The sequence below is a fragment of the Trametes versicolor genome (genome assembly GCF_000271585.1).
Source record: "Trametes versicolor FP-101664 SS1 unplaced genomic scaffold TRAVEscaffold_8, whole genome shotgun sequence".
Classification (NCBI taxonomy): domain Eukaryota; kingdom Fungi; phylum Basidiomycota; class Agaricomycetes; order Polyporales; family Polyporaceae; genus Trametes; species Trametes versicolor.
The window spans coordinates 459,916-475,193 of record NW_007360328.1 but is presented as its reverse complement, the minus strand read 5'-3'; the positions used below and the strand labels follow the sequence as shown (position 1 = coordinate 475,193).

The 15,278-nt window shown below is 56.1% G+C and overlaps 5 protein-coding genes across 5 annotated transcripts in view; 2 read left to right on the top strand and 3 right to left on the bottom strand.

Annotated features, from left to right (window-relative positions):
- Positions 1-265: 265 nt before the first annotated feature.
- TRAVEDRAFT_128179 (uncharacterized protein) lies at positions 266-2,503 on the top strand (the record flags this gene model as incomplete). The annotated part of the gene is made up of 9 exons (XM_008042280.1): positions 266-837; positions 901-1,013; positions 1,061-1,301; positions 1,353-1,461; positions 1,513-1,573; positions 1,631-1,812; positions 1,876-2,103; positions 2,163-2,228; positions 2,291-2,503. 9 exons carry the CDS (start codon positions 266-268, stop codon positions 2,501-2,503), a joined length of 1,785 nt encoding a protein of 594 aa, XP_008040471.1.
- Positions 2,504-3,492: 989 nt separating this feature from the next.
- Positions 3,493-6,195, top strand: TRAVEDRAFT_127854 (glycoside hydrolase family 79 protein; the record flags this gene model as incomplete). The annotated part of the gene is made up of 9 exons (XM_008042279.1): positions 3,493-3,797; positions 4,137-4,308; positions 4,365-4,570; positions 4,624-4,769; positions 4,823-4,886; positions 4,936-5,254; positions 5,314-5,323; positions 5,380-5,680; positions 5,739-6,195. The coding sequence occupies 9 exons, from the start codon at positions 3,493-3,495 to the stop codon at positions 6,193-6,195; spliced, it is 1,980 nt and encodes a 659-aa protein (XP_008040470.1).
- Positions 6,196-6,409: 214 nt separating this feature from the next.
- TRAVEDRAFT_72998 (uncharacterized protein) lies at positions 6,410-9,177 on the bottom strand. The gene is made up of 11 exons (XM_008042278.1): positions 8,829-9,177; positions 8,759-8,771; positions 8,518-8,692; positions 8,367-8,454; positions 8,196-8,313; positions 7,933-8,142; positions 7,553-7,877; positions 7,486-7,495; positions 7,136-7,430; positions 7,031-7,085; positions 6,410-6,977 (listed from the first exon to the last, which is right to left on the bottom strand). The coding sequence occupies exons 1-11, from the start codon at positions 9,166-9,168 to the stop codon at positions 6,603-6,605; spliced, it is 2,004 nt and encodes a 667-aa protein (XP_008040469.1). The 5' UTR covers positions 9,169-9,177; the 3' UTR covers positions 6,410-6,602.
- Positions 9,178-10,175: 998 nt separating this feature from the next.
- TRAVEDRAFT_150924 (uncharacterized protein) lies at positions 10,176-14,034 on the bottom strand. The gene is made up of 11 exons (XM_008042277.1): positions 13,669-14,034; positions 13,591-13,603; positions 13,366-13,531; positions 12,299-12,386; positions 12,128-12,245; positions 11,868-12,077; positions 11,491-11,815; positions 11,427-11,436; positions 11,076-11,376; positions 10,966-11,020; positions 10,176-10,910 (listed from the first exon to the last, which is right to left on the bottom strand). Exons 1-11 carry the CDS (start codon positions 14,015-14,017, stop codon positions 10,521-10,523), a joined length of 2,025 nt encoding a protein of 674 aa, XP_008040468.1. The 5' UTR covers positions 14,018-14,034; the 3' UTR covers positions 10,176-10,520.
- Positions 14,035-14,412: 378 nt separating this feature from the next.
- The window catches only part of TRAVEDRAFT_29974 (glycoside hydrolase family 79 protein), a 4,231-nt gene continuing 3,365 nt past the window's right edge, over positions 14,413-15,278 (bottom strand). The window contains exons 10-12 of the mRNA XM_008041876.1: positions 14,771-15,274; positions 14,685-14,717; positions 14,413-14,624 (exon numbers count right to left, since the gene is read on the bottom strand). Of these exons, the coding sequence (XP_008040067.1) occupies positions 14,821-15,274 (454 nt within the window). The 3' untranslated portion in view covers positions 14,413-14,624; positions 14,685-14,717; positions 14,771-14,820. The remainder of the gene's footprint in view (positions 14,625-14,684; positions 14,718-14,770; positions 15,275-15,278) is intronic.

The following is a 15,278-nucleotide window of genomic DNA, read 5'->3' as shown; positions in this document are numbered from 1 at the left end:
GCGAAGTTGAGCTTGGATGAGGGAGATAAATCGCTCGCCACTACTGAGATGATAGAATCCGCTGGTAAATCGGTGTAGCAAGATAGAGCTTGTTCTGATTATTCGATCTTTTGCGCGACCAATGTAGCTTTGCATGGCACGGCCGTGGCAAGAGCTGGTGAGAGACTTAGTCTAAGTCCCAAAAAAGACCCGAACGATTTTGGTCAGCGACTTCAGGTAAGTACTTCGGGGATATCCCCGGAGTTGCGGCCCGGGTGCTAATATGATGCGCAGGCGCTGGATTGTACGCAGGCGCTGCGGCGCCGGGTGTACTCTTTCTTGCCTTCGACCACGACCTCTCGACGCGTCCATTGCTCTTCTTCTCCCCGGCGGACCATCTGAAGAGGACGAAACGGACCGCCTTTTCTCACGTCCGCATTGGAATACGAAGGATGGGGTACGCAGCGCTGTATGGGACGCAGACCGCATTGCTCTTCGTAGCCAGGTGCGAACACCACAGGAACTGAAACGGCGTGCTTTTCCTGACATTGCGTGGACAAGAGGCTCGTTGTTCTATGCATGCAGAAGATATCTCCTTCATAATTTATACCACGACCTGCAAGACTTATCTGCGAAAGCAACGTCCGACCAGAACACTACTCTCGTGTTCGATGCTGGAGAGACCGAGCTAGAAACGCTGCCCACATCAGCTACTTCACCCAGCACGCCCTCCGGGACCCCTCGCAAGCGGCCTTTTCATTCTGCTTTGTCGCGAGCCCTATTCTCGCTCTGCTTCTCTGAGGCATGTATGCTGTTCTTGCTGCTCATATGCCAAGCATTGGATATAAGTCACACCCGGTATGTACATTAAGAGTATGTTCCGTCTTTCTCTGGGCATCTTCCACTCAAGCTTTCGATTAGGGTCCGGTTGATACACTGGCAAATCTCCCTATCCCTGCTACTCGTCGCCATTGTGCTCGTCATCCCCCTGTCATACAGTATAGTGCTCAGCAATGGCTCAGCCCCACTCGGCGGTGAGAGGCTTCTAGAGTTGGTCTCAACGTGTGTTGATTGTCCGCAGTATCGCCTACGCGTCAACAGATCCTCTCGCCGAGCCTAGCTCTGTACTTGGTACCTAATGTTCTTTTCCTGCTGGCCTTGTCATGCATTCCTCTACCGGATGGGATGCCCACACACACCGTCCTGGCTTCGACTCTCTCGCGTTTGACTGTGATTGGAACCGTCTTCCTCGGTCTCCTGTCTGGGTTTGGTGCAATATACACAGCGTGGGACTTCTTCCCAGTCTTTTCTCGGAACGCTAAGTGCGCATATATGCTACTTGCTCGACTATGAACTCATGATGTCCAGTATAGGTCACAACCTACGGACGACGAAGTCCGTGCTGCTGAGGGGGGCCTACGGCGCATCCAGGAAGATCTTGCCCAACGTCAGAAGGATCTCCAAAGGGTCGAGACCACAAACGTCAGTACCACTGGTTGGGTCATGTAACACATTCTCTCATGCACGTATCAGCAGCCCAAGAACCAATCGAGCTGGCTATCCAGAAACATTTCGAACTTGCAGGGCAACAGCGGTATGCAAAATCCCTTCTTCCAACGGCCGAAGCCAACTGACGGCAAATGTGTTTTAGAGGAGTCGTCATTGGCTCAAGAAATAACGGGTCTGCGGGCACTCGAATACGAGATGTCTCGGAATGTGGAGGTCCTCAAGCAACGACAAGCCGACGCGAAATTCAATAGGACGTTGGCTGGACAGGCCTTCAACTGGGGCGGACGCCTTTTTGCGGTTTATTGCATATACCGCGTTCTCGCTGTACGTCCGACGATACGCTTGCCAATTCGCCCCGCTTTAGGCACCTGCTTATCCTTCTGGTAGTGCTTACTGAACCTCGTCCTACCCCGCGCCCCGCCTTCCGCGCCGGGTGAATCAAGTACCACGAATGCGGATATAGTCAGCTTTGTGCTTGCGTACCTGCTTTCCTACCTCCCCTTCATCCATCTTCCCGAAGACAAGATCTCCGTCATCTCACGCCAGATCAGCTTGGGTTTAGTGGGCGCTATTATCCTCAGTAGCATTCGTCGAGTGCTGCGTGGAGTGTCCAGGGTACGTTTAATTCGCTGCGTCTCCCTCGTTGTTGGCAAACTTACACCGTCCACGTACAGCTTTTGCGGGTGACCAGTAGATCTCTTGGCGCTTCGCTGATGCTACTCACGCTCGCGCAAGTCATGGTGAGCAGTCTGCCCGAGCATGGGCCCCCATAGGACGATGCTAACATAACACATTATCCTAGGGCATCTACCTGCTCTCAACGCTCATCCAGCTGCGGACCGCATTCCCTCCGCCGCCAGCACGGCCCGATATGGACCCGGACGTGGGCATCTCCAACCTGTTCTCGACCCTGCCCGAGTGGCAGTTCTTCGGTTCGCTGTTCGACGGGGCGTTTCTCCTCGCCGCCGCTGTGAGTGCGGCTGTGCGCTGGCTCGGGGATAGAGTGACGGGGTAGAAAATAGAGACACGGGCGAGTTAATGCATCTCCGGCGAGTGTTCCAAGACTCGGTTTGACCCTTCTCGTCAGAGCGATCGCTGTTGTTGCACAATACAACTGTTTCCATGCGCTGATACACTATTGAACCACAAAGCGTTAGTAAAGGCGGACCGGTCTACGAAATACGGGGGACTCGGAGTGGTATGCGGAGTGGTTTAATCTTAGCTTCTCACAACTAGTGAAACATAAGCGGTGAGTAGTTCACTAGATGACCTGCGCCAGCCAATGATGCAAAGCTAATACGGCACCACGTACCCATCAAGGCCGATTGATCAGACTTCCAGGATTCAGAGAGATGAACGGATTCGCCAGCCGGGGATGCGCGGGTTGACCAAATCACTGGAAGATGATACGGATGAAGACATCCTGAAAGACCGTTTCGCCTCGTTGCGACGTGTCATCGACGTTGCCGACCTCTTGCGACGTCGTACCGTGGTGTTTTCAGACATGGACAACCTCGTCCCTACGGGAGGCGACCACTTCGAACGCGCGCTAACGCCACTACGCCACCAGCTTGAGCTGGTCACATTCACCCTCGCTGCGCATTTCATCCAAGACACAAACACCGGCCATCACACCGATCCAAAGTGTCGGAACGGTGAAATTACAAGTACAGGGGATGCCGAAAGTACAAGCACGAAGAGGGAGCTCTTGGAATGCAACCAAGCTGCTTGGCGAGATGATCGTGACCACCCGTTCTTAGTACGGTTTTGGAGTGCCGCTTATATTTTCCGCCCGATAGCATCAACTCCGCCCAGGCGGACACTCGTTCTGGTGCAGTACTCCAATACGAAACTCCGACGGCAGTACTTGCCAAGAGGCGGGGTGCGACGGGTTGCGCTCAGGCGAGCTGAGCATCATTGGCAACCTTGGCCAAGTTGTAGTGGCGAAGACAACATAATATCAGAAGATATGCAGCTCGCGCCCCCGTCCCGCCGACCCCCACCATGGCCCTCCCCACCCTCCTTTGCACCGTCCTCGCCGCCCTGGGCGGCGTGCAGGCCGTTACCGTCTACGGCCAGACCCCGCTTGTAACCGCTACCTCACTCGCACCTGGGGCATCCTACACTGGGCTTGCTGCCTATGACACCCGGATACTGGACCCGCCGCCGCTACCCGAGCCGCGCCCGCCTACCCAGTTCGGAATCCAGCTCTCGGCGACCTCGAATAACGTCCAGGGCCTCTCCATACCCCTCAGCGGAGCATTCTATGGTTTCTCGGTGGAGATGTCCGTCGTGACACAAGTTAGTGAGTATACGAGACCATACATCTTGCCATTGTGAAGGAGAGGATCAGCCAGACATTGCTATCCATTGCTACATATGAGGGGTGCCTATGACCTCAGGTAACGGTGAGCTGAGAACTCAGGTAGGCTTGTGAACAGTCGCGGGATAACTCGCACCTCTGGAGACAATGACAATCTTGAAACATGACGGTATCTATGAAGATGACACTGGACGATGATTTCATACTCTACCGTTTGACATGCAACTTGAATGCCGACGCTGACCCAAACCCATGTGCACACTGTAGTTGGATTGAATGGGTGAGCCGTTCTGTATCTTCCAGCGCCGGAAAGGGACTCACGTAGTACCAGCTCGTTCATTCACCCGCCCTTCTTGAACATGATGTCGCTCATCGCGGAGCGCGCGGGACGTGTGCATGTCCGTGTGGGAGGTAACACCCAAGACTTCGCCCGCATGGTTCCGTCCCTGGCAGATGGCAAGGCGATCGAGAAGCAGGTGGTCAACACAAACAACCCGGTATGTCTGTCCTCACTCTCAACTTGACGGTCGCGCTGATCTCATGGGTATGACAGACGCAAACCCCCGGGCTGCTGTATACAACGGAGATTCTATATCTGCTGTCTAACATCTCGTCTTTGACGAACGTGAAGTGGTATCTTGGCGTACCGCTCAACGACTCGGCAAACCTGGCACTCGATATCGTCCCGTGGGGCGAGCGCATCCTAGGCGACAGCTTGCTTGGTTTCCAAGTTGGTAACGAGCCGGACTTGTACCAGAGGTATGCGCCTGCGTGTCACAAGGGTTGCCTCAGATCATTGACTGCGACTACAGACACGGGCATCGCGTTGAAGGTTACGGACCATTCGACTACTTTGGGGAGTTTGGCGACGTGATTGCAGGCATCAAGGCTCTCAACGTCGACGTCGCGAACAACTTGATTGGCCCAAGTTTGGCGACAGGAGATTGGTACCCCGAGGGTGTGTTGTAGATCGGGCGTGTGTGGACTCTACTCATGTCAACCACCCCGCAGACATCTGGAACACCGGCTTCATCCCGGCGTATACTGAGTCTCTTGGAGCGCTGACTGTCGAACAGTGAGCGCATCGATACACAAACGTAGGACGTTCCACTGACCCTTCCAAGTTACCCCGATGACAACTGTGCCGCCTTGTACGAAGGCTTCGGCACTCCTGTGGACCCTCAACAGGAGTTTGCGCGATACCTGAACCACACTGCAGGCAAAGACATCGTCAGCATCTACCTGAACTCGACCAATATCGCGCAGCAGGCGGGCAAGCCGTTCATCATGTTCGAGACTAACACGGCGTCATGCGGCGGTTTCCCGGGGATCAGTACAAGTTTCGGCGCGGCGTTGTGGGCGATCGACTATGGCTTGACGATGGCATACAGCAACTTCTCGCACGCCCTGCTGCACGTCGGTGGTCAGAATGTGTACTATAACGTGAGCGTTTCGCTGCGCGCACCGAGGCACCAGGACACTGACTGCGATTCATTCCACAGCCCTTCACAGGTATTCTAGGGGATGTTTACCCACACCCGCACTTGACTAACATCGCGCTTGAATAGCCGTGCCCACAAACCAGTCGTCCTTCAACGAGTGGACTGTCGGCCCCATCTTCTACTCCGTGCTCGCAGTCTCAGAGACGCTCGGGTCCTCCAACAATTCGCGGATCATCGACCTTAACCAGAATGAGGGCAACATCTTCACGCCCGGCTACGCCATATACGAGAACGACAACCTCGCGCGCCTGGCCCTCATCAACTTCATGACGGACTCCTCCGGCGCCAACGACTACACCGCGACCATCTCAATCGGTGGCGGAGAGTCTGGCCAGCCGAACGGCACCCCTGCGCAGATTCAAGTGAAGTAAGTGTCGTGAATGTCAACCGCACGATTGAATGTCGACTCATATGCAATGCCACAGGTACCTCGTCGCGCCCTCCGTTGGCGACAAGTGGAACGTCACCTGGGGCGGTCAGTCGATGGGCGGGCAGTTCGAGGCCGACGGGCGGCTCAAGGGCGAGCTCAAGATCGAGACCATCCAGTGCGATCAAGCAGCAAATACCTGCCAGGTGAAGGTCCCCGCACCGGGCTTCGCGCTCGTGTTCATGACGGAGGAGGCGATGAGGGAGTCTGAGCCCGCGAGCACCGCGACGTTCGCGACGACCGCGATCACGAAGGCGAAGAACACGGCGACCATCGACCAGGCCGTGCTCGCGACGTCGAACGGGAACAAGGGCATGCAGGGCCGCTACGGAAGCACAAGCGCTGGGAGCAACGCCGCGCCGAGAGCGGCGGGCGCGTACCCCGGCGCCGTGGCGTTGTTGGCGGTGGTCGCCGGCGCGGAGGTTGTCCGGAGGGCCATCTCGCGGCATGTTTAGTGTAGGGCTGCATGGCTGCTTGATAGGGCTCGAGACAGCCTCAATTTGCTTTACGCGACTGCCTTGTCGCATGTCTGTCGTTTCACATATACCTACCTATATTATTTGTGCAGTTACTGTCAGTGTCAATCCATGGATGTACTTGAACTTGGAACTCACCGAATAAGCCATCGTTGCGGATATCCGCTATGCGACGGGCATACAAAGCACTGGGAAAAGTCATAAAGTACGATGTGCATTATCGAAAACGTCGTGACGAAGTAGTGATGTGATGTAGGCTACGAATACAAGTGGTTCTATCCATAACAATGCCGAAGTCCATGTCCAAGAATTACTGTCTGTAACACTAAAATGCATGCAAAAGCGTCCGTCTCGCCGGCCGAGAGCAAGGTCCATTGTCCGTGACACTATCGCAGGAGAACCAAAGCACCGAAGAACAGCGAAGCGAGCGAGAGCGAGAGCGGGACGCCGATCGCAGTCGCACCACCGCTAGAGCCCTTGCTCGTACCCGACAAGGGTAGCTTGCCACCGTGGCCGTTGCTTGTTGCAAGCGCGCTCGCGGCAACGGTAAGCGTTTCGGCGGCCTTCGTGACTGCCGTCGTGGAGAAAGTCATGGTCGTGGGGTCGGCGTTAGTTTGCGCGTCGCTGGAGAGGAAGACGAGAGCCACGCCGGGAGCTGGCACTGGTATTTGACAGGTGTTCGCACCCTGATCGCACGTAATGGTCTGGACGAACTCCTGTCCGGACAGACGGCCGTCCGCTTGGAAGCGACCACCGAACGTCTGAGAGGATACTCAGCTCGACAATCAAAACAGGAGATGTCATCAGGACGCACCTGATTTGCCCATGTAATCTGCTCTTTCTCGCTGACAGACGGGGCAAGCAGATACCTGCAACAAAGTTAGGGACAGCAGCATCGTGACCGACGGAGGCAACATACTTGACTTTCACCTGCGCTGGCGTGTCGTTCGGCTCGCCAACTTGGTTGCCGCCAATTGAAAGCGTGACATTGTACCCAGCGGTCTGCCCATCCATGAAGTTGATGAGCGCGATGCGAGCAAGAGCATGTTCCTCGTAAATTGCATAGGCGGGCGTGAACGGATTGGCGTCGTTAGGGAGCAGATCGACAACGCGAGAGCTGTTGGTGGTTCCCAGCGCCTCGGCCATGAAAAGGGTGGAATAGAAAACAGGTCCGACAGTCCATTGGTCGAAAACGGAAAGGTTAGTTGGAGGCGCTATACGGTGTATGTTAGCCGTAGTCCGAGGACAATCGCGGGAAGACAGACTGACGTGTGAAAGGCTGCGCGAGATCGTTCGTCAGCGCAGGGGGTGGCAAAAAGATACAGTGCATGCTTACGTTGTACGAAACATTCTGACCACCAACGTGGAGCAGAGCACCAGTGAAGTTGCTGTACGCCATCTGCAGACCGTAGTCCACGGCCCAGATAGCCGAGCCAAAGCTGTCGCTGACACCAGGGAAACCTCCGCAGGACGCAGTGTTCGTCTCGAACATCATGAACTCCTTCCCGAGCTGCTGGGCAATGCCCGCCGTGTTCAGATAGGGTTTGACGAGATTCTGACCGGAGGCATGGGAGAGATAGTTCGGGAAGACAGTCTGCGGATCTTTGATGGGTCCGAAGGTGCCGTCAGGGAATTCGGCTGCACAGTTTTGGTCGGGGTAACTGCAAACAACTGTTGAGCATCACAAAAAGATAGGGTCGTGAAATGTGCACATACTGTTCCATAGCGATGACACTCATTGATGAAGCATACGAATCGAGGAAACCAGTAGCGAAAAGATCTTCGGGGCTCCAAGTACCCTGCAGACTGGGTGCGATAAGCTTGTTCTTGTTCGTAATCTTCGTATCTTGCTGCACGGCGTCCACAACAACTCCAAATTCGGTTTTGTAGTCATTCTGGTCATAATCTGCCGGTCTGTGTCCGTGACTAGAACGCGTGATGAGACTCGGCGACATGGACAAGAGAATGGGAGCACATACTCCGCGTAAAGGTCAGGTTCGTTACCAACTTGATATCCTAGTACATTGTCACCGAGAATGGCGTCTGCAGCTTCTGCGATCTGAAGCCTGAGGTTGGACGTGTCGTTCATCGGTATACCTATGTACGCCGCAATCAGTATCTGTCAGAGTCACCGGTGGAATCTCAAGTACCCAGATACCACTTCGCGTTCACTAGCGCAGAGATATTAGACAGGAGATGCAGCAGCTCCGGCGTGTAGAGCAGCGTGGGCGTCGCGTCCTGTGCAAAATCACCGCCCGTAAGCGCGTGCATGCGAGCGACGCTATGCTAGGTAGTGCATACCCCTTTCGCAGACGAGCTCGGAGCAGACTTAGCCTTCTCGATCATGGCGTTGTCGGCCAGGCTGTCTACAAGCGTAGCCGTCTCCTGCGTGTTACCACCTACTCGGATGCGCACACTGCCCGCGCGCTCTACTACCGCAGCGAGGAGGTTGAGGAAGGGAACCTGGATAAATGACCTGGGCGCGCGTTTCAGATCAGCCACTCCGACGGGCGGCGGTCTAGGGTCGCGAGTAGGGACTTACGCATTCTTGCCGACTGCAGGCGTGCATACTGTCAGAGGGACTCATGCACCGGGACAAAGACGCTACTCACTGACTTGCTGCACGACGGACATCTCGATCGAAAACCCCCAGAAGTCCCCTCGCTGAGGGATGGACAGACCAGGCATGTTCTGGGCCTGGCTAGGGATCGCGATTGAAAATGCCGTCGGAGGCAATGGCGACGGCAGCGGCGGGGGTTGTAGCCGGACATTATTGTAAGCATTCAGCTTGTTCGTCCAATCCGCGTTGCCCAATGTTGCCGAGGGCGCCGCCCCCGAGGAAGCTGGTGTCCCTTGGGCACCCAAGGGCCCGTACACAGTCACCGCGGAGACCACATAGCACCACTGAGACGCCAGAAGGAGCAGGACACCTAGAGGACCAAGGCGAAACATAGCGTCAACAGCCCGCAAAGAAGAAGAAAAAGGTGGGGAGGGGGGCTGAAAACGCACGCGAGGAGGACCTACGTTTTATATAGACAGCGGACCCGACTGGCCAGATACCGCGTTGTGCGGCTTGCACTGACCGCGCCCGTGGTCAAGATCAGGACGCCGGTTCTCGGGATCGGGCTCGATGCACCTTCTCGATATCCCGCAAAAACCCTGGCCGCGGCTGTGCACTTCCCGCAATCGTGGCTTTTGCTCAAGCAGCGCGCTAGCACAGCCCGATAGAGATCCGACCCTTCAGGTACTGCATGGGGATAAGCGCCTGGGCTAGGCTAGTCGAGCTTAGGGGACTCACATATGACCACACTTTGCGGGGAATGACGGCATGGCGGGAAGCGGAAGGCTCAACGTTACTTAGCATGCATCTGGGCGAGCTGTTTGCTTAGCTTGAATAGTCCGGGAGCTTCAGAGGAGTGAGCCGTAGACACTGGAAGAAGTGAGCATGGTCGCCGCATGCATATGATGAAACTCAGGTCTGATGGCGACTAGACCAGCATCACGATCACCTATTTACAGCCCGCCATTCGAGAGAGAGAAAGATACCACATGTAGTATGGGTTTCCCTATCGTCGACGAGTATCGCTTGCATGATTGCTTAGTTGCGTAGCGGGCTTCTCATCATCCTCGAGAAGAGCCATGTATGCGCATGCGTTCATGAGAACTCGGTACAATTTGTGCCTGTCGGTCATTCAACATCAATCCATTGTACCGGACAGCACCAACCAGAAGGAGTTATCGGTGGGAAACTCACCAGATTGCGGTCTTGCGCAGGCGCTGTGGTATCGAGCAACGTCCCGACATTCTCGAACTTGGGATTTCAAAGGCGGTGTTTACCGGGTGCCATTGGATTGTCAGGGCCGATGACTATCGCATCCCTCATATCCCATGGCCAGCGTGAGGTAGGCCTGCGGGGTAGACGAAGGGCGAAGTCGACTTGCGCCCACAACCATACAATAGCCGCAAGTTTGGTCAAAGATTTGATTGCTTGTAAGCCTATCGCAAGGGTTTTCAGGCTCTAACTCGAGATGGCTTCCGTACCTTGTCAGCCGTGCCAAGGACAGTGATGAGGGACAGTGACGACGCGCTGCGCCACGACGCTCCGCGACGGCGTTACAGAGGAAATCAGTAACATTAAGAGAGCAGATACTGCGGTACCTCTACACTCCAATCATCGTATGCTCGTGGCCTAGAAGAGTCCAACGGCGCCGGCACCATCGCCCGCCAGCGTCCAAAGTAATAGATACAGTCCAGTCTAACCAAACCGCAGAGGTTAAACATTATGAGGAAGGTGCGGGGAGGGGCTACCGCCATGCTGCTGCCGCGAGAACGGATGCGCCGGTGATGACCATCGCGAGCAGCGTGAGGCCGGGTGCGACTGTGCGTCCCGCGCCGCTACTGCCCTTGCTCGTGCTTGAGAGTGAGCGGCCAGAGCCGCTCTGGCCGTTGCTCGTCGCGAGTACGCTGGCGTCGATTGTCACCGTGTTTGCCGTCTTCGTGACCGCGGTGGTGGCGAACGTAGCCGTTGCCGTCGGGTCAACCGCCGCCTGTGCGTCCGAGGAGAGGTACACGAGCGCGACGCCGGGTGCGGGCACGGTAATCAAGCAGGTGTTTGCGGTGGTGTCGCAGTTGACCGTCTCAATGACCTCAGTGCCAGTCAGACGGCCGTCAGCCTCGAAGCGGCCGCCGAAAGTCTGCAAGCGACGCGATCAGTGATGAATCCATTGCAGGGAGTGGGCGTGGACGTACCTGGTTGGCCCAGGTGATGTTGTTCTTCTCGGCGACAGTCGGAGCGAGGAGGTACCTATTTCATCTCTGGGTGAGCGACGATTGGTGTAGATGTTTTTGCGGATACTCACTTGACCTTAACCTGCGCGGGCGTTCCGTTCGCCTCCCCGGTGTCGCCGCCACCTACCGAGATCGTCGTGGTGTAAGCACCCTGGCCATCCTGCTCCGACATGAAGTTGATCAGCACGAGACGGGCGATAGCGTCGTTCTCGTAGATGGCGTAGCCCGGAGTGTACGTGCTGGCGCTGTTCGAGAACAGGTCCAAGACGCGGGAAGTGTTGGTCTTGCCGAGCGCTTCGGCAATGACGAGGGAAGAGTAGAAGGTCGGGCCGACGGTCCATCCGTTCACCGACGACAAGTTGGTGGGCGGGGCTGTAGAAATCATCAGAACGACACCGAGGCGGAGGTTAGTCGGCACGTACGCGTGAAAGGCTGGAGAGACGCCAATCAGTATTTATGAGTCTGATATCAAGTGACTGCGCTTACGTTGTAGGACACATCTTGACCACCAACGTGCAGAAGAGCGCCAGTGAAGTTGCCGTACGCCATTTGAAGACCGTAGTCGACGCCCCACAGCGCGGAACCGAAACTGTCACTGACACCAGGGAAACCACCGCAAGACGCAGTGTTCGTCTCGAACATCATGAACTGCTTGCCGGCCGCTTGCGCTGCAGGGATCGCGCTGAGGTATGGGCTGACGAGACCCTGGCCGCTTCCGTGGTTGAGGTAGTTCGCGAAAACGTCCTGAGGGTTCACGGGGTCACCGAAACCAGCGTCGGGGAAGGCAGCAGCGCAATTGTTGTCAGGGTAGCTAACAGGGGACGTCAGCAACCGGCGCCGTCGATTCAAAGGAGTATGCTTACTGCTCAACGGAGACGATGCTGATCGAGTCTCCGTAGGTGGTGAGGAAGCCGGTGGCGTACACCGACTCCATCGACCAAGTGCCCTGCAAGCTGGGGGCGACTAGGTTGCCGCGGCTCTTGATATTGGCGTCGTTCTCAATCGCCTGGACGACAACGCCGAATTCATTGAAGTAGTCTGTCTGGTTGTACCCGACAGGTCGGTGGTCGTGACTGAAAAGCGTGTTAGAATGCATCATGCCCGAAGGATAGGTTGCTCCTACTCGGCGTAAAGATCCGGTTCGTTGCCGAGCTGGAAGGCCAGGACATTATCGCCAAGAATAGTTTCTGCCGCTTCCGCAATCTGCAGCCGCAAGTTGGTGGTGTCGTTGAACGGGATGCCTGGAGACACCACCATGAGCTCTCTGTTGGAGTATGGTTACCAAGCGCCTTACCAAGGTACCACTTGGCGTTGACCAGCGCCGACACGTTCGCAAGAAGATACAGCATCTCAGCTGTGAAATCTAGGATCGGAGTATCGGTCTAAAGCAAAGCCAATTAGTTCTCTGTTGCTGAGCGGATGTACTCGAGCAGAGGATCGCATCGCCACACCGAGAAAGTACTGCAAATCTGGATCTGACGATCTCTTATGCACTACCACGGCCGGCCCCGCGGGACAGCATAACACGTTCCGCGGAACATTGGCACCAGAGAACCGGACTTTCTGCTCGGGTCCAATGACCAATTGTCTATGCCTGGAATGTACGTGCGTTGACTAGCCTACCCTGTGTAGCTAGATCCAGCGCTTTCCTGCGCCGCTGCTGACCCGCTGGTTCGAGCTCTTCATTGGACTTTTCGACGTGCGAGTGAGCAGTGGGTGGGTATGGCGGTGGTTGTAAATGTGCGAAACGTGAACAGCTTGGGGCCGCTTCATTTATAAATATCCGCTATCCTGCAGAACATGTTCCACAAACATGTTCAGCAGAACAACTTGTTCAAGACATCGGACGTTCCCAATGTATCACCTTGTGGACAACTTGTGGGCGCCCCGTCTCGATATGACAACGCCAAGGCCCCGGGGGGCCTCAGATGACGTCACAACATCGCGGAGGGGGCCCGTCGTTAGGTCCATCAAACAACCCCCACGGGCATCGGCACCAGCATTCGCTATGAATTCCCTTGGGGTAGACCTGGCGAATGCGGCGTTTGAACGGCGGTAATCTCGTCACCAGACGGTGGCGGAATCGCTCTTCGTCGGGAGAGAGACGCAGTGCAGGTAGAGGAGCATGTCCATATCATATGGAGGGGGGGCAGGGGATGGCGATGCTTGCGCGAGAGGCATGCCCCAACACGCGTCATCTCGCTGCGCGTTAACAACCATTCTTCGCGCAAGCGATGGTATCTGGTTCCATTCCGGGGCGTTTCCAGCGATGTTGCGTGCTCAACATGCCAAGAGCCGCGGCAGAGCAGGAGGGGAGGACAAGGCTGGGCAAGCTTAGACGCAAAGTGAGAGAGTACACACCGGGTTGCTCGCGTTCTCCTTGTCCTTGGCAATCATCGTGTTGTTTGGCAAGCTGTCGACGAGAGTCGCGGTCTCCTGAGTGTTACCACCCACTCGGACGATGACGCTACCCGCCCTGTCGGCGATAGTTGCGAGGAGGTTGAGGAAGGGGACTTGGATGAAGGACCTATAGTGCGCCAAGTGAGCTCGTCGCATTCGCCAAGGCAGGAGAGTATCTGGGCGTACGCGTTCTTCCCGACTATCGAGCGCAAGGATCGATCGTGAGATCCAGTTGTTGGTCCATGAGGGTGGTGCGTTACTCACTAACTTGTTGGACCACGGACATTTCGATGGAGAACCCGAGGAAGTTCGCCTTCTGGGGCACCGAAAGTCCATTCACGCTGTTGGCGTTACTGAGCACGGTAATGGGGAAATTCGTGCTTGGCATTGGTGAGGGCAGCGCGGGAGGTGTTAGGGTGACATTGTTGTATGCGGCCAGGTTGGAGATCCAGCTTGTTGAGGAAGCTGAAGTCGCCGCTGCTGCCGCATCGGTGGTGGACGTTCCCGCAGCAGCAGCAGGAATTGTCATCCCCTGCTGGCCATAGACGGTAACCGCCTGAGCATAAGACCAGAGACCAGCTAGAGAGAGTAAAAAGAATGGAGATTTTAGCATGGCGGGCGAGGGTATAGAAGGAGAGGTGGAGGGAGGTGGACAAGGCGCAGCGCCGTCGTCAAAACGCTCGGGACGGTCTCGGCCTGCGCAGTCGGGACGGCACCGGCATACTTCCACATTAGGTCATAATAGGCGCCTACATAGTGGGCGCCCGGCCGGTAGCTTCCACATTGGGTAGCTTACATACGCCGACGGCCGGTGGTGCCTGGCGTCGGCCACTTCGTCGGCGACGACAGTGAACACAAGGGTGCGCGTGAGAGACGTTGCCATGTACCTGCGAAATTCGGGTAGCACAGGTGAGTGTTTTGTGGGATTCGTATGAGGTTCGCACACCTACTTTCCGCTGACGGTGAAGGAAAATCGCACACGTATCACAGCAACTGCGCTGAGGTCATGTTCCTGTCATTTCGTAAGTATCCAACACCCTCCACCCACATATTCTTCTTGCATGAAGTTTCGGCCAGCTGATACAACACCTCACTGAGTTCAGACGTTCTCTCTCATGCATAGAAGACGGTAGTTGACGTCGGCCAGCAAACCCGAGGTGAAAATGACACGATGTGGAAGTAGCTTCGACGCCACCAAAGCGAACCTATGCCCGATGTTCCTTGAAACGGACACGTCAGCATTGTGCTCGAAAATCATGGTATATTGGACGGGTACATACCTCAAGAATGCTACGTGATTACAGAGCGACAAGCTAGGTCAAGATGTACATTAATTGCCATGATATACAATAAACTAAAGACGTACTCATCCCACAGTCCCCGCAAGACTAGCGGGCAATCATCCGTGGGCATAGCTCAGTGGAGCGCTCGCATGAACACCGCGACACCCCCGAGAACGCCTGCCAAGGCCGCAACACCAGGCGCGAAGCCCGTCATGCCCGACGCGCCGTTCGCGCCTCCCTGGCTCGTGCCGCCTGAAGAGATGCGGTTCTTGCCGCTCTGCCCGTTCGATGTCGCGAGAACCGATGGGTCGACCGTCACGGTGTTCGCTGTCTTCGTCACGATGGACGTCGCGAACGTCTGCGGGGCTGCTGGGTCGACCGCCGCTTGTGCGGCATCGGAAAAGAAGACGAGGGCCGCGCCAGGCGCGGGCACCGTGATCTGGCACATGTTCTGCGTCTGGTCGCACTGCACGGTCTGGATGTCTTCATCACCCTTCCATGTACCGTCGGCCTGGAAGCGACCGCCGAGGGTCTGGCCAGCCCAGGTGATGTTGTCCTTCTCGGACACAGAGGGGGCGCGGAGGTACCTGT